General features: G+C 45.6%; 1 protein-coding gene across 2 annotated transcripts in view; it reads right to left on the reverse strand.

The window, feature by feature from the left end:
- LOC139281255 (dual specificity mitogen-activated protein kinase kinase 6-like) overlaps positions 1-22,529 on the reverse strand; it is a 125,930-nt gene extending 103,401 nt beyond the window's left edge. The window contains exon 1 of one of the 2 annotated variants that reach the window (XM_070901327.1): positions 22,167-22,529. In XM_070901327.1, the coding sequence (XP_070757428.1) occupies positions 22,167-22,182 (16 nt within the window). In that variant the 5' untranslated portion in view covers positions 22,183-22,529. Of the gene's footprint in view, positions 1-2,051; positions 2,102-22,166 lie in introns of those variants that run through there. The other variant, XM_070901326.1, reaches the window with a different exon arrangement.
- Between the last annotated feature and the right edge of the window lie 301 nt (positions 22,530-22,830).

Genomic DNA, 22,830 nt, shown 5'->3' on the forward strand with positions numbered 1-22,830 from the left:
CTGTGCTGGCTTTTTGAAAGAACGATCCAATTTGTCCCACGCCCCCTGCAATTTCCTCCCCTTCCAAGTATTTATCTAATTCCCTTTTGAAAATTACTATTGAATCTGCTGCGTTCCAGATCATCATAACTCGCTGAGTCATACAAATTCTCCTCATCTCCCCCTCTGGCTTAGAAACAGAAAATGCTGGAAATCACAGCCTCTGGAGAGGGAGCAGAATTAACGTTTCGGGTCCATGACCTTCCGTCAGGCTCTTTAGCCAATTACCTTACTTGATGCCTCCCACTCATTTCTGGGATTTGACTCTCAATTTTTTTTAAACCGAGTGTTTCTGTCGGAAGCAATGCACAAGGTGGGACCCCAGCCTCAAGGTTATTGGCCCTCCTACAGTAAAATGGGGAAAGCGACGCTCGAACTTTGGGTCCCCATTTGAACACTGTTCTCGCAGCCCCTCGCCATCAACCTAGTAACAGCTATAACACTGCAACAACAGTACTATGATGCAGTTACAATGAGCGAGAGAGGGAGATAAGTAGGCATGGTTTTCTGTGGGTGCTCCTGGGCCTTGCTAAAGGAGTGGTGTGGGGACACACACGATTCGGAAGTACCTACAATGCACAAGCAGGTTTGAGCGCGATTTGAACTGCTTCAGGCTTACTCTTCGCTGCTCAGTAATGACTTCCAGGAAGATGGGGCTGATTCGCATGCCTGATTGTTCACTGCCTGGGAGGAAATGGCTCGAATCATTTGCCTCCGACAATAGTCAGAAGATCAGGAATCTGCCACAAGCCAACATTCTGTCCCAAATATGCTATAGTCGCTATGTTTTTAGATATACAGGCCGAGATTGCCCCCCCCCCCCCAATTTAAAGAATGCCAATCATTTGTGTTTTGATCTCGATTTGTATCGACTCTAGTGGGGTTGTCTGAAAATATCGGCTTAAAAAAAAAGAGGGAAAAATGTGATAGGGCGTTTTGTATATATTTTTTGGAACGTATATTTAACTCAATGCTAAAGTAGTTTAACAAGTTACCTGCTGAGTAGAACTTTTATCTGCCCCAAATTAATCTAAATCAGAATAATCTCTCCAAAATACAGTATTTTAAATGAAATTATAAATTCTACCTTTGGATATAGGCAAGAAGCCAATCAACTGAAAGAAAGCCGCAACTGGCTACAGAAAGATAGATGGCACACGAAGCATTAGATGATGGAACGCACCTTGGGAGCTTAAAAGTTAACTCAACAGCCTTGCTGGTGAGCAATATTTTCCGACCGCGGGTTAACTGAAAGGCTTTTACGCAATTGCCATTATTAAACTGAGTAATTTGAGGCAACGAGAAAGTACATAGAAGGCCAAGAGTTAACATCCTGACTGTGCATCCACAATGCAGTGCAGTCTGGAAAGGCAAGTGTTAATAGTCATTCATCTGAGGCAGTGCTGGGAAAGCGCTACACTTTCTTGCACTCCTTTGGAAAGGATGTTAAAGCAGTGTTGTGTGCCAAACTGTTCCGGAGGACATCAGGGATTTCGTTACGCAATATGAAAAAGGAGCAGGGAGCCCTCCTGGTCAATATTCCTCCATCAGCATCAAAATAAAAACAGATTAAACTAATCATTTATTTCTGTAGAATGGCTGCACTTTAAAAGTACTTTATTAAATTAAGCACATTAAGGTGCTCCAATGATATGATCAGGTGCTTTATAAATTATAATATTATTTTATGACCTATTATTTTTTCAGCAATTATGGTATACAGATCCCTCCCAAAAGTATAGCACCACATGACAGAATTTACACCATTCCGGCGATGCAGCACGTTAACATCTGGCCACATTTTGGGATGAACCGAGATTGTGAAAGGCACTAAATAGATTCAACTTCCTTCTTTCTTTCGCAACAAAATGATCAGAAGCAGGATTTCCCTTGCACAAGCTCCTGATCTCAGCCATGCCAAGCTGGAGATGTGTCAATATTTTACACAGTTCGTGAATGAGAGAGGGGGGGGATGGGGGAGGAATAAGGAAATCATTCCATACACTTCTTACCAGCACCGATGAGGGTAATGCCTTGGGCCATTACTGCCTGTCTTGCCTGCCTGCCCTCACAGATAGGGAATGGCGTGTCAAAACACAAGCAGGTAAGAGAAGATGACAACATATAAAGGCAGGAAACAGGATGTGGTCCAAAACTTGTATACCATCCGTTAACACTGGACTACCCTTAGATTGTGCAATTAAAGAACAAATTAATGTTGCTATCATTCCCCCTCCACACATACACAAAATCCCCCGTGTTTCCTATTACTAATTATATCGCAATGATGGATCTTGAAGACTGGAAGACCCCTACGAAAACCCATGTCAAATGTAAATCATACTATACATTAAAAGGGTGAATACCAGCGTTAATTAAACATCCCCTCACAACCACCAGTGTGTACTTTGCATAAGATGCACTGCAGCTACTTGCCAAGGCTTTTTTTGACAAACACCTCCCAAACCCACAACCTCTGCTGTCTAGAAGGACAAGGGCAGCAGGCGCATGGGAACACCCACCACCTCCAAGTTTCCCACCATCCTGGCTTTGACATAGCACCATTCCTTCATCGTCGCTGGGCCAATAACTTAGAACTCCCTACCTAACAGCTCTGTGGGAAGCATCTTCTCCGCACGGACCATCTCACCACTACCACATTCAAGGGCAATTAGGTGTGGGCAATAAATGCTGGTCTTGCCATCGATGCCCACATTCCATGAATGAAGAATTTTAAAACTCCACACTACCTGAGTAAACTCACATGTATATCTGTGACACTGTAGTTTGATGCACTTTGCAACTTTTTTTGCTATTTTGCATCATGCACAATTTCATGACTAACATCTGTAGTCAACATATTTGGCAAAGCTGAATGAAAATGCCTCATATTGGAGGTACAGCACTGCCCTGGCAAACCTTCAATATACTCCTGTACTCCTGTACACATTGCAGAATACGCGGCAGGAGAATTTGGATGAAAAAAAGCTCGAATGATTTTCTCAACAGTTCCTGGGTCATATTCATGGATTAAAATTCAAGTCTCCAGGACAGCAGCACACTAGCTGTGCAAAGGCACTGATCTAACCTTCTGATAGCAATAGAGTGCTGCCAAGAAGGAGGGGGCGGCAGAAGAGGAAGGAGGGAGGGAGGAAGGTGAATTTAAAAAAAAATCAGCCAGGGTTCTCGCCAGTGATTATTATCTAGCGACACCGGTTAGAAGTGAGTGAATGTCAGAAAAGGACAAGATCGGTTGTGATGCTCTCCACAGTAAAAGTCCCACTGTCGAAGCTGCCACATGTAGACCAGCCAAGATACTGGGAGGTGCACTGCAGCAAGAGTCATTGCCTTCAGGGGAGGAGGTTCAACGATCTATCAAAATTCCTTCTTCTCTCCCCCACCCCAGGTTCTAGGACCACTGCTTTTCTTGATATATATTAATGACTTGGACTTGGGTGTACAGGGCACAATTTCAAAATTTGCAGATGACAGAAAACTTGGAAGTATAGTGAACAGTAAGCAGAATAGTGATAGACTTTAAGAGGACATACGGGCTGGTGAAATGAGCAGACACGTGGCAGATGAAATTTAACACAGAAAAGTGCAAAGTGATCCATTTTGGTAGAAAGGAAATATAAACTAAACTAAAGGGTATAATCCTAAAGGGGGTGCATGAACAGAGAGACCTGGGGTATATGTGCACAAATCATTGAAGGGATCAGGGCAGGTTGAGAAAGCAGTTAAAAAAGCTTACAGGATCCTAGGCTTCATGAATAGAGGCATAGAGTACAAAAGTGTGGAAATGATGATAAACCTGTATAAAACACTGGTTTCGCCTCAATTCTGGGTACTGCACTTTAGGAAAGATGTGATGGCCTTAGAGAGGATGCAGAAAAGACTTAAGATAATTATTCCAGAGACTGAGGGACTTCAGTTATGTGGATAGACTGGAGAAGCTGGGGTTGTTCTCCTTAGAGCAGAGAAGAGGGAGAGGAGATTTGATAGAGGTGTTCAAAGTCATGAGGGGTCTGGACAGAGTAGATAGAGAGAAACTGTCCCCATTGGCGGAAGGGTCGAGAACCAGAGGGCACAGATTTAAGACGGCTGGCAAAAGAACCAAAGGTGACATGAGGAAATGTTTTTTTTTTAAAAACACAGTGAGTGGTTAGGATCTGGAATGTACTACCCCTGAAAGGTGGTGGAAGCGGACACAATTATGGCTTTCAAAAGGGAATTGGATAAGTACCCGAAGGAAAAAAAATTGCAGGGCTACGGGGAAAGAGCGGGGGAGTGGGTCTAGCTGAAGTGCTCTTGCAGAGAGCCGGCACGGGCTCGACGGGCCAAATGGCCTTCATCCATACCATTCAATGAATGAGTTTAGTCGGAGATAATTGGTAGCTCTTTTACAAAGCCGGCACAGGCTCGATGGGCTAAATGGCCTCCTTCTCGGATATATGATGCTATGGTGCAGTGTCTTGAGAAGGAAATCCTACTCCAAGTGGGATGCCCTGCTTGCAAAGAGTGCAGTTCAGAGAATCAGGGCTCCTCAGAGGCAACAGTGAGTTAGGCCTTTGATTTCAACATAATGATGTAGTGAGGGGAAAGAATATGTAACAGAGCATAGTTGGAACTTGGGGGAAGAACAAGACAGTTACAGGGGGAACGGGGGTAAAAAGGAGAAACGTACATGCTCGTCAGCATCAGAGTTGCCACGAACACCCAGACACAAGTTTATGTTCCAATAGTCCCTGTCCCAGCTACCATAGATGGGAAAATCACAACCTTGGTGTCAGTAAATATCACATTTTCATTAAACCCAAAATATACAGCACTGGAGCAGAAAGTTCCACCTGCATACCACCACCACCCGTCCCTCTGTCATGGACTCTAGACTTCTACTCATGAATAAGGATTAAATAGATTAAAAGAGGTACAGGAATTTCAACAGGAGACCTTTATAACAGATTATATAAATCTATAAAAAGCTCAAGGAAATGGGAAAACATCATCTCCACTTTGTTCCTGTTTACAGGAAGCAGATGCCTACAGCCCATGCACATGAAGTTTAAAAAAAAGTATATTGTACAACACATCCCATTGACTACATCCTACATGTCCAAAACTTCATCTTTCTCACATCAGTCAACGCACCTGTCTCACATCTGTCAATGCACCTGATCTTAACGTAAATCTTAGTGTGTAATGAAGGGTTATTCTTGCATCTTTCTCTGCTGCAGGCACCATTTCTGCTGCCGTCAAATTCTCCAGCAACTTGCCCAAGCGGCATTTCTTCGTGTTAGTTCAGACAATGAGCCTCTGTTGGTTATTCACCCACCTGGGGTGTCAAATCCATTCTGTCCTCGCCTGACATTCCCACGGGAACACAGATTAGAACAGGTCGCTGGAAAGCAATTGGAAGTGGGAACCCCGTGAGATTTTCCTCTCCCCAGCCCGGAGATGCAGAGGTCAACTGCAGCATTCCTTCTGCCATCCAGCTAACGCATCCTGTTGACTGCATCCTACATATCCTACGCAGAGGCGGGGCAACGGAGGTTCACTAGATTGATTCCCAAGATGAGGGTTGTCCTTTGGAGGAGAGATTGAGTAGATTGGGCCTATAATCTCTGGAGTTTAGAAGAATAAGAGGTGATCTCATTGAAACATACAAGATTCTGAGAGGGATTGACAGGGTAGATGCCGAGAGGCTGTTTCCCCTGGCTGGAGAGTCTAGAACTAGAGGGCATAGAGTTAGGATAAGGGGTCGGCCATTTAAGACTGATGAGGAGAAATTTCTTCTGAGGGTTGTGAATCTTTGGAATTCTCTACCCCAGAGAACTGTGGATACTCAGTCTTTGAGTATGCTCAAAGCCGAGATCGACAGATTTTTGGACTCGAGGGGAATCAAGGAATATGGGGATCAAGCAGGAAAGTGGAGTTGAGGTCGAAGATCAGCCGTGATCTTAACGAATGGCAGAGCAGGCTCGAGGAGCCGAATGACCTACTCCAGCTCCTAATTCTTATCTATAAAAAAAAAAGGTCCCATTAAACACTGCCTTCACCAACTAAGTCATCAGGGGAGCCCAGTAACAGTTACTTTAGATTGATAAATAAATATATTGAAGATATATTTAGACTAGGCTTTCCAACGATTCATAGTCAAAGTTCAGAAGATCTAGCCCATCACTACAAGGCTTTGCAGCACTTATTTAAGAAGACTTCCTCACACCTTTGTTAAAGAGACCAGGGACCCAAAATTCCACATTGCCTTTTTTGCCGCTATTTAAGATTAGCGGCCAATTTTTTTAAGCCAAAGTAGCGCCAAAAAAAAAATCCAAAGTTTCGCCATTTTTCTGTTTGAATTTGGCGTCGCACAGAAAGACCTTAGCTTCTGTGGGTGGAGCTAACTGATAGCGCAAAAAAACTGAGGCCCCGTTCTGCACATGCCCAAGCATTTAGGTTTCCAGGGTAACGTGTAATTGTACAGCTTTACTCTGTAGCTAACCAGTGCTGATTTTTCCCGTCCTGACCCGCTGATATTTCCAGCATTTTCTGTTTTTATTCCAGAATCCAGTATTTTGCTTTCGTATCCATGCTGTGCCTGCCCTGGGAATGTTTTGATGCTGAAACCTCCTGCCCCTGTAGCTGCCACCCCAATCCCTGGCCGAAAGGCCCCTCCCCCTCTCCCCGGCTTGGTTTCCACCTTCCCCCCCCGGCTTCTTTGGAAGCCGAGCGTCGAGCTCCTGTGTCCGGCCGAAGGGAGCGATCCTGCCAGCTGGCACTCCGACCCTGTGTGCCTCGGTGAGTAGCGGTTCGGTGGTGGAACTTCAACTCGCAATTTACTGCAATAAATAGTTTGCCTTTTCCCTCCGCACAAGCAAACATTTTTAATTAGCTTGGATACAAGTCTTGTTCCCTCCCTCCAAAACCTATAACTCAGCTCCGATAAACAAGATGGCATCTGTAACGCCGATTTCTATCTGACTCCGATTTGGTACAGTAAGGTTTTTCAAGGTGATCCCCAGCGCTGTTTTTGAAAAAAAATCCTTATTAGCAAAACTCCTAAAAACGGGCAAAAATGGCGTTACAGGTGGGTTTGACCCACAGTGACGTCATAAAAACATTAACTAAAAAAAAATCGTCCGTTACCTTTTAAGGACGGCGTTATACCATTGACGAAACTTGCAAAATTAAGTTAGCTCCAAAAGTCACTGATACCTCCAAAAAATTTGGCACTAAATGGTAGCAAATTTTGGGCCCCTGACATCTTGGCTCAACCTAAACCAGCTCCAGTCTTGACAAGAAATAAAAAAGCAGGACGTGCCAGACATTCACAGATTAGTCAAAGAGAAAGATGAGTTCATGTTTCCGGGCTGTACCCTATACCAGAACTGTACTGGTGAAAGGCCCATTCAAAACATTAACAAATTACCTGTTGTGCATTTCCAGCAGTTTCTGCCTTTATTGCATTTTTGCAATTTTTAGAGTGAGCAGATCACAAATCTAGGAAACCATGACACACAGAGAATAGCTGTTGGGAAATTTAAATTGGCCATTGCAGAATTGGCCATTGCTTATATTAGTGCCAATGAAGCTTGTAATCTATGGGGTTTGTGAGATAAACTGATCAGGAGTTTAGGTGCCCCTCTCCCTGCTATTCCCAAATCAGCATTTCAGGACAGACAAGTCAAAACTGGAGGTGGAAAGAACCTTCGTTGGAGGGACAGCCACGAGCTTCAAATGACATGTCCATCTTCAAACACATCAGAGGCACAATTACATGGCAAGTACCTGCTTAGAGCAGCTCTAGGCAGGGAAATCAGAGCTTGTTGGCATCCATATGTCACTTCATTTTCATTGCTAGCAAAAGGTCTGCTCATTGCTAAAAATGAAAAAGGTAGAAAATTATGTTTGAAGAGTCCCTAGACTACCTGGGAATTTTGTAAACTTGCTTGACACCAGCTGCACTTATGCTGTAGCAGGTGCGATGCTGAAGCAGTGTGAGACACTATTAACACTTGTATAAACGGAGCTTGTATTGATCCCAAGCTTAAAAACATTTTGCAATTGTTGCAAACTGCAGAAGTATAACTCAGTGATTTGCAAACAGGGGCCCGGTAGAGATTTTCCACGACCGGAGGTAATTTAAAGCCTGCTCCTCTTTATAAAACCGACACCGAATGACTTCTTGCGAATTATTCTCTGTGGTTTGGTCCACCTCCTCAGAGGCCCACAGCTCTCACTCAGTGTGCAGCAAGCGGTCCCTGCCGGTCGAGCCGATTCCTCTTCCTGACGCCGCGACCCTGTGTCATCTTCCCGACACCTGATCAGAGCACTCGCGGGGCCCTTCAAACACGTGCCTGAACGTGTTCACGCAAACATGTACAGTCCCACAGTGCAGCTGTTACAGAACATGTCGCAGTGGGACAGTATGGCGGGGGAAGTCATGCTTCCAGCAGCATCCCAGCCTGTGGACGGGTGCTCGTGCCCTCACTCAGCGTGGCCAGCCTGCTGACTGCTTTAAAAATTGCCCAGCACTAAGTGGCTAATAGTGGCCTTCTGTTGCTGCGGAGTGCCCAGAATTGGTGCAAGAAGCAGGCACACCCATCTCACCGGTATCTGTAATTAAATACCTGTTTTCTTAAAAGCATTATGAAACACTCTTTAAATGCAGTATTCATATTCTGAGTATTATAATTTAGACGGGAGTCCGTGATTACTAACCATTTGAAAAAGGGTCCTTCAACCAAAACACATTTGAGAACCACTGGTATAACTGACCTAAAATGTCTATGTTTACAGCCATCCGACAACAATTTGTCCAATATTTCATACACAGGTAGGCACATTGACGCAAAAGATTAAATTGGTCCTGCAGCAATTCTGTACTGAACAGGTTCAAAGATGATCATACTGCTGAAGTTTGGCTGTGTCTTCAGCTGCCTAGGCTGCCCCCAACCCCCCCGCCCTCCCGAGCTCTGGAGTTCCTTCCCAAAACCTCGCCACCTCTGCTTCTCTCTCCTCCTCTAAGATGCTCCTTAAAACTCACCTCTTTGACCAAGCTTTTAGTCACCTGCCCCAACATCTCCTTATGTGGCTCGGTGTTAAATTTTGTTTGATAAATCTCCCGTGAAGCACCTTGGGGATGTTTTATTACATTAATAACATTATATAAATGCAAATTGTTGTTGTTTGCCCCAGTCTTTAACTCCTCCTCCCCCATATTATATATATTTTTTTTTTTAAACCAAGCAGCTTCAGAACTTCTCAATCCTACAAACACCGCACCTAGTCCTACAGAGACTAAGATTTTATATCTTTGCAAGAATCATTGCGCCATGATGCATGGCATAGGGTACGGTACCATAGTGGTTATGTTACTGGACTAGGAATACAGAGGCCTGGACTAATGATCCAGAAATACGAGTTTAAATCGCACTATGGCAGCTGAGGAATTTAAATTCAGTTAATTAAAAAAATCTGGAATATAAAGCTAGCATCAGTAATGGTGAGCATGAAGCTACTGGATTGTCGTAAAAACCCATCTGGTTCACTAATATCCTTTAGGGAAGGAAATCTGCTGTCCTGACCCGGTCTGGCCTATGTGTGACTCCAGACCCACAGCAATGTTGTAGGTTTTTAACTGCCCTCTGAAATGGCAGCTCACCACCACCTTCTCAAAGGCAATTAGGATGGCCCACATCCCAGGAATGAATAAAATAAATGATGCAAAAATTCAAATGAATGTCAATCTGGAAGATGGATGATCTTTTTACAGAACACTGCTGGCGACAGCAGCTAAATGAGGCAGCATTCCCTCCAGAGGGGCGAGTTATCCAGGTCTCCTCCAGAGGCATCAGTGCTAACTGTCTGGCTGCGTGAGTGGGCGGAGTGCTGAGAAAACCCACGCGGGCCAGGAATGCACTCAATCGCCAGTGGTCTTTGCGGACTTTTCCCAGCCTTTTGGGAAAAACCTGCAGCCAGAAAGGAAAGTTGCAGTTTGCAATTTTCGCGCGCCATCGATTCCACAGCACGGCCTCACAATGTTGACGGGATGGCCTCCAACAGCATCGCAGAACTAGTTCCACTTGGGAGTTTTAGTCCACTGAACCATTGCCATAGCAATGCATGTTTACCAATGCTGTACTCTCCACACCCAAGAAGCAAACTAACTCCAGACATCAGCTGTACAATGACCAGCTTACTGCAGCAAACGGTTGCAAAACTGAATTTCCTTTGCACTATAAGCTACCTGAATTACCAGTTCTAGATCAGCACTCATCTAAACACAGGGTAGGCCGCACATCACGGTCTATTCAGAGACACGCCAGGATAGCAAACTGCTGGTTCCAAATGCTCATTACTTCCTCATACCAAACATATACACGTGCAGGCAATGCCTGATGTGCACACTTCAACTCCCAATATTAGAAAAAACAGGCAAGTGTGTTAGATATACACCTTGCGACAGACCGATGGGATGAAAGTCTCTGGTATCAGTCGTGGCTCAGTGGGTAGCACTCTCACCTCTGAAATCACAAGGTCGTGGGTTTAAATCCCCACTCAAGAGATTGGAGCAGATAATCCAGGCGGACACAACAGTGCAGCACTGAGGGAGTGCTGTACAGAAGAACATAAGAAATAGGAGCAGGAGGAAGCCATTTGGTCCCTCGAGCCTACTCTGCCATTTAATAAGATCATGACTGATCCAATCTTGGGCTCAGCTCCACTTCCCTGCCCGCTCCCCATAACCCTTCACTCCCTTATTGTTCAAAAATCTGTCTACCTCCACCTTAAATATATTCAACGGTCAGCGGTACAATCTTTTGGCTGAGACGTTAAATGTCTGCTCTCTCAGGCGGATGTAAAAGATCCCATGCCACTATTTCAAAGAAGAGCAGGGGAGTTATGCTCGGTGTTCTGGCCAATATTTATCCCTCAACCAACTTCACTAAAAACAGATTATCTGGTCATTATCACATTGCTGTTTGTGGGAGCTTGCTGCCGCATTTGCTACAATACAACAGTATTTCATTGGCTGTCATGTCCCACGCACCCATTCAGCAATGCCTCAATTTCAAAATTCTCATCTTTGTTTTCAAATCTCCTCCCTATTTCTGTACTCTTTCCTCTCTTTCCACCCCCCCCCCCCCCCCCCGCCCCAAAAGGTACATGCACTCTTCTCATTTTGCCCTCTTGAGCATCCCTGATTATAATCGTTCAACCATTGATGGTCATGCCTTCTGTTGCCTGGGCCTAAGCTCTGGAACACCCTGCCTAAACCTCTCTGCCTCTCGTTCCTCAAAACCTACCTCTTTGACCAAGCTTTTGCTCACCCTGTCCTAATTTCTCCTTATGTGGCTTGGTGTCAATTTTTTTGTCTCATAATACTCCTGTGAAGCGCCTTGGGACGTTTCACTACGTTAAAGGTGCTATATAAATACAAGTTATTCTTGTTGTTGTAATAAAGCGCTTTGGGAAGTCCCGAGGTCATGAAGTGTAAAGTCTTTATTTTTTCCTTCATGTGTAGCAGAAATGCAGCTAATCCTCCCACCAGAAAGGTGGTACTTCTGTCCTCATTTAACACCATGTTAATGTTTTCACACACAATTAACACACAACTTTATTTTATGCCGGTTAGACTTTAATTTTGTTCTGCATTAGGTTGGTCACAGAAAATGTTTGCACCTGTGTTATTCCTCCATATGAAATCACGGAGTCTAATTGACTCTTCTGCTCACTCCCCATCCCCTTCTCTGCTTCAAGCAACTTTTAATTCCTTTTTAGAAGAATTTATGGGCTCTGCTTCAACAATTCCATACTCTAACCAACTTCAGGAGCAAAGAAGTTTTCTCCATCCTCTTTAATTTTATTTGTCATCCTAAATTTGTGCCCATTTGTTGCTGTCTCAACAACCAGAGGAAATAAGCCGTTACCATCTACCTTACCGCCAACATTTCCTCGAAGCCACGCGGCCGCATAGTGGTCCGGAGGTCCTGCGCAGGCCGCTCGCCAGGCATCCCGTTAAAGGGCCCGCACACCAAAAATAATTACAGGGAACACTGCTTACCGCAGCCCTCAATAATCGCACAGACTTCTATCTTATCAGGTCAGCCCTTAACATTCTCTGATCTTGTCACAAAAAAAGCCCCAACTTCTCAAGTCTCCCCTCAACAGCAACTTGCATTTCTATAGCGGCTTTAACGTAGTAAAATGTCCCAAGGCGCTTCACAGGAGCGTTATCAGACAAAACTTGACACCGAGCCACACAAGAGGATATTAGGACAGGTGACTGAAAGCTTGGTCAAAGAGGTAGGTTTTAAGGAACGACTTAAAGGGTCATAGCCATAACCTCTCATCGCTGGTTCCCTCAAGTGTTTGAGCCATTTAATTGTTGGCATTGCATTTAGATCTCTCTTGTACAGGCTGCAGTCCAGCATATTATAGAGACTGCCACCTAATGTAAATGTGGGAGACACACACAGATCGCTCTCCCAAAGTAAAAAGTAGCTTTTGAGCAAGTAAACTTCTATTATGTTGGTGAATCAGTCGCTTCAAATCAGATATTTTTTCTGCAGCCTTAATTTTAAATGCTGGGGCATGTGATTAATGAAACAAGCCAACCATGTTACGTATCATTTTGTTTATTTACCCCTTAATAATTAATAAATGTTACCATACTTATCCTGAACAACTTGTATTTGAATAGCGCCTTTTACAACATCCCAAGGCGCTTCACAGGAGTATTATAAAAACACAATTGGACACCAAATCGCATAAGGAGATATTAGGGCAGATGACTAAAAGCTTGGTAAAAAAAGAGGTAGGTTATAAGGAATGCCTTAAAAGGAGGAGAGAGGTGTAAAGAGGCAGAGAGGTTTAGGGAGGGAATTCCAGAGCTTGGGGCAGAGGTAGCTGAAGGCACAGCCACCAAAGGTGGAGTGATTAAAATCAGGGATGCTGAAGAGGCCAGAAGTAGATGAGTGCAGAGATCTCGAAGGCTAGTGGGGCCGGGTGAGGTTAGAGAGATGGGGGCACGGAGGCATTTGAAAACAAGAATGAGAATTTTAAAATTGAGGCGTTGCTTAATTGGGAGCCAAAGTAGGTCAGTGAGCACAGGGGTGATGGGTGAACAGGGGCAGCACAGACCAGCCCACACTGCGATATGCGTGCGCACTAGGTCCACGAGCTGGTCTCCAGTCGTCTTGGTTAACCCTTGCCACTGGACCAAGACCTAGCTCTGTCAAGCCCGTGTGGTGGCTGGTGTGCAACGGTCACCCCACGGTAAAAAAGATCCACGCACAGGCATCAGGATGTAGTTCAGGATCTGGAATATTAGGTCCTTCGTCGAAACACCTGTGAACTCATCCTTTTTTGGTGTGGAAGCAAGTCATTCTTGTTTCGAGGGACTGCCTATGATGATCAAAGGACACAGTCTTTGAAAGCGACTGGAAACAAAAGGTGCTTTGGAGATACCACACACACGCCAACATAAGGTATGTGTCAAAGTACAAGGCTGGAGCACAACCGTTGTCACTTAAAACACATCTCCTGCAATCATTGTCAGCTCGCACTTGTCACTAACTGTAACTCACCCTATCTACCAGCAATTTTCATACATGTTATCCAAAAACAAGCTGGTTTCAGCTGCTGAGTAATCCAGTACCACTGCAGAGTGGCCCCACACCCACAGATCAGACAAGCAGAGTTGATTATATCCTGTTGTCTTTCCTCAGTTTCTGTGATTTAAGACACTCCTCGAATTAACCGAGACTGAATTCCATACAGTTCAACACCACTCTGCAAATAACAACCTGCATTTATAACAACAAAAGTGCCCAAGGCGTTTCCAGAAACATAAGCGCACAGTAAGCGGCACGAGTAAAGCGGCAATGTTTTAACAACACGTGCAGGGGACCTCAGACCTTCATCTGAAGTGCCTTGGGCGTTTAGGCTGCCCGAGGCCCCAGATCAGTTGTACAGCCCAGGGTATTTACAGCTCAGCTCCCCTTCACTTGGCAGATTTGCTGCTTGCTCCATGTATCTCTGGCCCTGCCTGGCTACGGGATGTTGGGATTCACTGCTGTTCCATCTCCTTGTCTTGCCCTCAAACAAAATAAAAAGGCATGTCAATATTAGGAGGCAGAGTTGTGCCAGCATCTATAGAGCATGTAAGGCGGCTGGATTTTTAAATCAGAGACAGGGAGGGAGTGGGGTTGGGAGGGCTGGATTGAGGTTGGGAAACCCGGAAGAACTGGTTTCCCTCAGGCCATTCCAAATTTAACGACAGGAGCTGATTAACATTTATTGTCATTTGGCAACAGGCCGCAATGGGGGAGTGGAGGGAGGGAGGGAGGGAATTGGAGGCCGGGAGTGGGATGGGAGTGGAGATCAGAGGTTGGGGGTGGAAGAGGGAGGGAGATCGAAGACCTTAGGGTAAATTATAGTGGGGGAAGGGGGGGGGGGGGGGAAATGATGGAGATAAGGGGGGGAGGGGGGGTTGTAGGAGGGAGATCGGAGACCTTTGGGTGAGGTTGGAGGCCTTGGGGCAGGGCCGATCGCAGGAGGTTGGTGAGGCAGGGATCAAACAGAGCAGGAAATGGAAAGACACTTACCTCCTGGATCCAGCAATCCCCACCACCCTTTATTTGGCGGGTTTCCGGAGGCCTGGAAAACCAGGCAGGCCAGCTTTAAATTGGAAATGGTTGATTAATGAGGCGCGCAGCCTCATTGTAATGGGCCGGACTTTGTGGGGCCGTTGACAGCACAGCGTATGCCATCGTAAGTCCTCAGAATGATCCCGCGAGTTCCAGGTCCCCGCATGCGCTTGGCGAGCGTGAAAACCCAGAACTTGCGATCTGTCAAATTTTGCATCAACAGATCCTTCGCTCACGCTGCAAAAACATTTTGGCTGGCCTTTTAAAATTGATTGAAACATACACATCAATTTAAAATTCATTTAGGCAAATTTTGGCCAGTTTTAAAATGTTGAAAATAAATGTAAACGTTTTTATTTTAAATGCTTAATTAAAAAAGGGTCTTTTAAATTAGTTTTGCACACGGGAACATTTATTTTTATTTAAGTGGTGTGAATTCTTATTTATTTGGGGATTTTGAATCATCATAGGCAGTCCCTCGAAGCGAGGATGACTTGCTTCCACGCCAAAAAGGAATGAGTTGACAGGTGTTTCAATGAAGGATCTAATATTCCTGATCCCGAACTACATCCTGAAGGGTGGAAGATGCCTGTGCGTGGATTTTTTAACGTGTGGTGGCCGTTGCACACCAGCCACCACATGGGCTCGACACAGCTAGGTCTTGGTCCAGTGGCAAGGGTTACCCAAGACGACTGGAGACCAGCTCTGCTGCACGGACCAAGTGCGCACACATATCGCAGTGTGGGCTGGCCCATGCTGCCCCTGGACCCTCGCCTCTTCTGGGCCTCAGACTCACGCCTCTCCTGGGCCCCGGTCACTTACTGCTACAAACTCTTGCCGCTCCTTCGCCCCTCCTGCTGTGCCTGCCCGCACTGCAATCAGCGTCCTGGCTTCGCAGCCGTCGCCCTCCTGCAGTGGTATGCGGCCGCACGCTGCTCCCTCTGATGGTCCCAGCCTGCAAGACTGCGACGATTTCTGGGCCGAATCCCCAGATAGACTTCTGGGGATTCTGTACGTAAATGGAATCACCATAAGCATCATTGGAATCCCCTCCCTCCTCCCCCCATTTGATTGGTTGACGGGGCCCACGGGATGCTTGCGAACCGCCTGCGCACTAGGATCCGTGGGCCTTTACGCAGGCGTACACCTGGGGGCCCAGGAGCCGAAGAGTCCAAAGGTACAGAGACACCAGGTACATTCGGATTTTTTATTCCGGTTCAAAAAGGTGTGTTCTCCTGGTATGCCGCCGACCTCAAATTCAGGGCCAATATTTAAATTGCCAACTCGTCTCCTGGGAGCGGGTTGTTTGCCCGCCCTGTCTCCGTTCAAACCCGAAGTGAGCGGGTTGGAGTCAGGAATCAGATTTTTAACCTCCCACCCGACCCAAACCCGACGTTTGGGGGAGGTTAAAATTCCCCCACGGTCTTTGTAATGATCAGCTTCACCAATTACGATCAGGCTCATAGGCTATACAGCAAGTACTGGATCACTGGAGTTTGCTGAACTGAGAGATGCAAGATGCTCGTCTCACATTGGCATGGGCTGTGTGGAACTAACAGTCAACAGAAAGCGTGGCCGTGGGAGCTGTGTTGTGATTCCTGGCAACATAAGTGCTGGGACATCAAGCAATGAAAATTTCTTAAAAATAAGTGACGCAAACTTGCATCCCTATTATGCAGCCACATTTTTAAATACAGGAAGACTGAGCAGACCAAAGTTTCACAGGCCGCCCACGACACACGTCTTTAAAATTAAAGCTCTCTTCAAAGGTTCAGTGTGGTATTCAACCATATAGATCAGGATCCTGTCGTGTTCTCTCTCTGGTCTGTGCTGAGTTACCCAATCAGGACAGCAATACGGGGTGCTGTAATTGCCTCAACACTGCTGGGCAACAGTAGATAGAAATAAAGAATTTGGATTTCTATAGCTCTTTTCACGACCTCAGGATGTCACAAACCACTTTACTATTTCTAAAGTGTAGTCAGTGTTGTAATATAGGAAACACGGCAGCTAATTTTACCCAATAGCAAGCTCCCACAAACAGCAATGTGATAACAATCAGATAATCTGGGGGGTTTTTATAAAAAAAGTGATGTTGGTCAAAGGATAAATATTGGCCAGTATACCGGGGAAATTCTCCTGCTCTTCTTTGAAATAGTGTCGTGGGATTTTTTACGACAACCTGAGGGAAGACGGGGCCTCGGTTTAACGTCTCATCCGAATGACGGCACCACCGACAGTGCAGCACTCCCTCAGCACTGCACGGGAGTGTCAGCCTAAAATGTGCGCTCAAGTCTCTGAAGTGGGGCTTGTACTCATGCTTCTGAGTCAGTCAGCCACGGCTCACACTAGGAATGCAAACCATTGCTGATCATCTGGGTGATCCCATCGTCTGGAAAGAATCATATACCATGATACTTCTCACACCTCGCTATCAAATTCATTCCAGGTACTCTCGCAAATTTTATGATATAAGGAGCAAGGGTATAAAAAATAATCCAGAGCTCCAGCTCCTGATCAGTGCTGCTGAAAATTGCATGTGTCTGGATGTCGGTTAAGGGCAAATGTACGATTAGCTATGGTGGCGTCACAGTGGAATAGCTTGGTAACTCACTCCATGGGCTCAAACCTCAAGAATGTCACCTTGGCACCTGCAAAGAGGCATCAAAGGGTTGACGGCATCCATGGAATCATGCTACAGGATCAGAGGAAAGGAATTGTGGCAAGGGTGCCATTTTGTCATTTGTGAGAAAGGGCTTTAAAAACAGTCAGCTTTTGAGGGGTGAAGATACATTCTGTTTGATTTACAAAGGAAAAGTTGTGTTCCTTTACACACAAATGCATTACATCAAGCTCAGGAACAGAGGCGGTCAATTAACAGGACTGGTGTTTGCTCCTTATAAAAAGGTCATTTATTTATTTTGCCCTTGATTCCCTCCCCCTCATACCACACAACAGTCCCAGCAGGGAGGTAGATCAGGCTTTTACCAACATCATTCTAAAACTGTCCTCCCCGCCAAAGATGCCTGTTTCCTCTACTGTCAGCTGTGGCTCAGTGGGGAGCACCCTCGTCTCAGAGACAGGAGGTTGTGGGTTTAAGTCCCATTCCAAGGACTTAAACACAAAAATCTCAGCTGACGCTCCAGTGCAGTGCTGAGGGAGTGCTGTACTGTCGGAGTTGCCACCTTTCGGATGAGACATTAAACCAAAGCCCTGTCTCTTCTCTCACGTGGATGTAAACGATCCCATGGCAGTAATTCGAAGACGTTCTTTCCAGTGTCCTGGGTCAATATTTATCCCTCACAAATCAACATATTATCTGGTCAATATCACATTGCTATTTGTGGGAGCTTGCTGTGCGCAAATTGGCTGCCGCGTTTCCTACATTACAATAGTGATTACGCTCCAAAAGTACTTCAATGGCTGTAAAGCACTTGGGATGCCCGGTAGTCGTGAAAGGCGCTGTATAAGTCCAGGAGTCTACCTTTTCCTTCTTTACTCCAGCATCTTCTCGTGATGACACAGCCAAGATTGGGAACTCACCTGATGCCGAATATGTGGGGAGAGGGGGGGTTGTGAATTGCAGGTAAACTGCTGTGTATTATGCACAGTGGCACTGTGCTACCACAGGAATGGTTGTAGCATGATCTGGGGTTGAAGATGCCAAAACTGGTAAGTCAGCATTTTGACAAGCACAAAACGTTTTTACAGTGCTTCTTCTCAGGCAGTCTCCCGGAGTCGAGGATGACTTGCTTCACACTAAATGAGTTCGAAGGTGACTGATGAGACCAATGCGGGCCAGGTCCCAAACTTCATTTTAAAAAGGGTGGAAATGCCTGTCCGTGAATTCTTTTAACGTGGGGGAGGCCCTTGCACACCAACCACCACACGGGCTTGACAGAGCAAGGTCTTGGTCCAATGGCAAGGGGATTCAAGACGACTGGAGACCAGGCTCTGCTGCATGGGCCTAGCGCGCGCACACACACACACACACACACACACACACACACACACACATTCCTACTGACACCCTCCCTCCCTCCCTCCCTCAGGTCTTCTCTCCCTGGTTTTCAGAGATCGCATTAATCTTGAAGCAGCTTGCAACTTGTTCGTAGAATACTGGCACTGTACCCAGAGCCCCCTGCTCTCCATGCACAGACTCTGCTGCGTTTTTTCCGCGCTCTCTCCAGCAGGGTTGTAAAGACAGACACTTGACCTCCTACAAGAAGGAGCATGCAGAATCACAGGCTAGGGATTTTCATTACTTACCCCAGCATAACTTGAACCAAATCTTACTTATTGATCATTTTGTCAGCTATTTTTGAAAAAGTAAAAAGCAAATCGAGGCTAATACCATCCATTGATTAAGTGTGGGTATTGGGTATACAAAGACGCAGATATCCTAGTCGCCAATGCGTTGACACAGTAATATCTCATCTAAACCAACCAGGGTGTGCAATCCAGGCACATCATACTGTACCACACCCGAGAGGCTGTATCATTTATTCTTGTAAAACTGTTTTTCCCATAATTTTCTAGAGGTTAGTTTTTTTTTTAAAACCTCTGGGAACAAAGTTTGATACCAAGTTAGGAGTTAAAGACTCCTCTATACGCTGGCCATAAGGGTCCTGTGTAAAATGAGTTCTGGGCAGTCTCAATCTAGGACCTAGTGGGTATAGGCCGAAAGCACAAAACTGACCCTAATACTGGACTGACTGGCAAGGTTACTCAGGGTGACCCAAGTGGGAAATGGACAGAAATGTCACACAAAGGGTGCAGTAAACCATGCCCTTCTGAAGTTGGGGCTAGAAAGAAAGACTTGCATTTATGTAGTGCCTTTCATGGCCTCAGGACGACCCAAAGCACTTTGCAGCCAATTAAGTACTTTTAAAAGTGCAGTCACATACAAAATTCTTACAGAGCTTGTCAGGGTAGATGCAGGGAGGATGTTTCCCCCTGGCTGAGGAGTCGAGAATCAGGGGTCACAGTCTCAAAATAAGGGCTCGGCCATTTACGACTGAGATGAAGAGAAATTTCTTCACTCAGAGGGTGGTGAATCTTTGGAATTCTCTACCCCAGAGGGCTGTGGATGCTGAATTATTGAGTACATTCAAGACAGAGAGAGATCGATAGAATTTTGAATATTAGGGGAAATCAAGGGATATGGGGAAGTGTAGGTAGAAGATCAACCATGATTCTATTGAATAGAGCAGAGCAGGCTCGAGGGGCCGAACAGCCTACCCCTGCTCCTAATTCCTTATGTCACTGTTGTAATGTAGGAAACATGGAAGACAATTTGCACACAGAAAGCTCTGAGGCACATCATAAGCCAGGGCAGAGGGAGCTTTATTCTGCACCTTGTATGCTATACTTGACTGGGGCCTGGAGGTGCCGAGGGAGAGGGGGGGGGGGCGCGGCATGGTGCATGCCTTATCCTGACAATGAACCAGGAAGTGTTCTTCGCCCCAGCACTTAAATTCCTCTCCTTAAATGAGTTTTTTTTTTAAACCTTTCTAAAGCTTACATCCGCCCATTTTTTTCTCCATAAAAAAAGTAGTGTTTTGCTTCACAGGCTTCCAAAAGTGCACTCTAAATGGAAACAATATTATGAAACATGTAGGTGGAACACTAACCCCTTTGGTGTCCTGGCCAATATTTATCCTTCATTCAACATAACCAAAACAGTTTATCTGGTCATTATCATATTGCTGTTTGTGGGAGCTTGCTGTGCACAAATTTGGCTGCTGCGCTTCCTACATTACAACAGTGACTGCACTTCAAAAACGACTTAATTGGCTGTAAAGCGCTTTGAGACGTCTGACGGTTGTAAAAGGCGCTATATAAATGCAAGTCTTTCTTTCCTTCCAGCAAGTACTCTTCCTGCTCTCCTGAAAACAAGAGTTGTAAATGGCCCCTAACTGGCCACTTTATTTCATTCATAGAACTGCGGAGAGAAACTAGAAAGGTGGAGAGGGGGGGGGAAATAATCTCCAGCATAAACCAAACAGATGAATGCTCAGTTGTGGAGGTTTTACTTGGCGGTGTATTTTTTTTAATGTGGGCTTATTTTTGAAAGGGTTAGGCTGTTAATCTACACGCTGCACGACACGTGAAAAAAGCTGCTGTATGAATCATGGCCAAAATTAACAAGTCTGACGAGGAAGGCTTGCTCTGTTCTTTAAATCGAACTGTGCTACATCTTAGCTTTGTATGCCCACTGACACTAATCCAATCGGACAGCAAGTCAACCGGAAATCTTCTGAACCTACAATCATGTTTTCGGTCAGGTTTTGAACCGTTCTGTGACTGTGACTGTGCATGCCACTAGCCATGAGTCACCCCCTCCATTCAGGAATATTACACTGACTCGGCTCATTGCTGACTCACAGCCATGACTACAGTACGTCCACACAAAGCAGCAACAGGAAATAGAGAGACTTCGGGATGATCCCATTGAAAGACAGAACCTCCTTCCCCCCCCCCCCCCCCCCTTTAACACACACAAAGCACAGCAGCAACTGATCTTAGGGACAGTGTCAGCGATGTTCTAGTTGCTAGAGCAACAAACACTGTACATATTTATATATAAAGCTCTGATTTGTTTTTCTCTATTCAGGCTGCTTGTGTTATATCATTGTCCAATACAGACTATAACGTTACAGTTAACTTTAAAACAGTTCCTCTATAATGAGCTCCTTCAAGCATTTATTTTAAGAATAACCCATTTTGTGCACATTGATGCACATTAACACCTACCGATCTTATGCAACACCGTAGAAAGAATCAAACCCACTGTGTGTCACTGATTAAACATTAGCGTGGAGTTACAAGTGTTGCATGAGCTTGAAAATTAAAGAAAATCGGTGCCAGATTAGAGTATGCACAGAGAGAAAGAGACACACAGAGATAGACCAACAGACAGAGATAGAGACAGACAGAGACATAGATACAGAGACTGACAGACAGACAAAGAGACATACAGACAAAGAGCCCTCAGAGACAAAGACATACAGAGATAGAGACTGACAGGCAGAGACAGACAGGCAGAGACAGAGAAAGAGACATACAAAGAGGCATACAGACATAGAGACAGACAGAGACTGACAGACAGTGATAGAGACTGATAGGCAGAGACAGAGAAAGAGACCTACAAAGAGACCTACAGAGACAGAGAGAGACATACACACTGACAGAGATAGAGACAAAGAGAGTCAGACATTGCGACAGTCAGAGAAAGAAAGAGAGACATACACACATTTTAAATCATGCATTTGGTGAAAAAGGAATTGAGAAAACTAGCAGTTTAGAAAACAACGATGAATGACAACGTAGAACGTAATGCTAAAGTGCAAAATATATATATTTTTAAAGCATGCAACGACAAACAGAAACGTGAAGAAATTGCAAAGAATAATTGACAGACACCAATGCAAAAAAGCCCAGCACATTAATGCATCACATTGTTGCACTTACCTTTGGAAAGAGACATGATGGGTGGTTGGAAATTATTCAACAAATCCAAATGCTGCACAGGTTCATGAGTGCTTGTTTTATTGCCCCCCACACACAGAGTGAGGGAGCGTGCAGGAAGGATGCAGTGAGGAGGCTGCAGGCACGGAGTGTCCCTGTGCCAGGCTGGGATGCCCGAGTCAGGGTAGATGGGCCAAAGCACCCGCCGGGGAGAGGATTCTTTTATAGATAAATGCACCCCGATTTACCTCAGGAAATTAAATGTCTGAGGCGCAGCCACCCGCTTTCCCCAACAACTTTCCGCTGGAGACAAAGTTTTTAAATTCCTCTCATCTCCGCCCGCCCTTTTGCCGCCTTCAGCCGCCGCCTCCCGCTGATTGACAGCTGCCACCGCCAATCATCTCGTCCCACTGACAGCCTGTCCGCACGTCCACCAATCGTTACGGAGCGTCGGGCGGTGACCCGCCCCCCCATATTCCAGCTGATTGACAGCTCCCATCGCCAATCACCTCCTCCCACTGGCAGCCTTCCCGTCCACCAATCGTTACGGAGTGCCTAACAACGACCCGCCCCTGTTCCATGTGATTGACAGCTCTCATCTCCAATTAGCTCCTCCCACTGACAGCCTCCCCGTTCACCAATCGTTACGGAGTGTCTGGCAGCGACC

Source organism: Pristiophorus japonicus, chromosome 15, assembly GCF_044704955.1.
Source record: "Pristiophorus japonicus isolate sPriJap1 chromosome 15, sPriJap1.hap1, whole genome shotgun sequence".
In the NCBI taxonomy this organism is placed as follows: Eukaryota; Metazoa; Chordata; class Chondrichthyes; family Pristiophoridae; genus Pristiophorus; species Pristiophorus japonicus.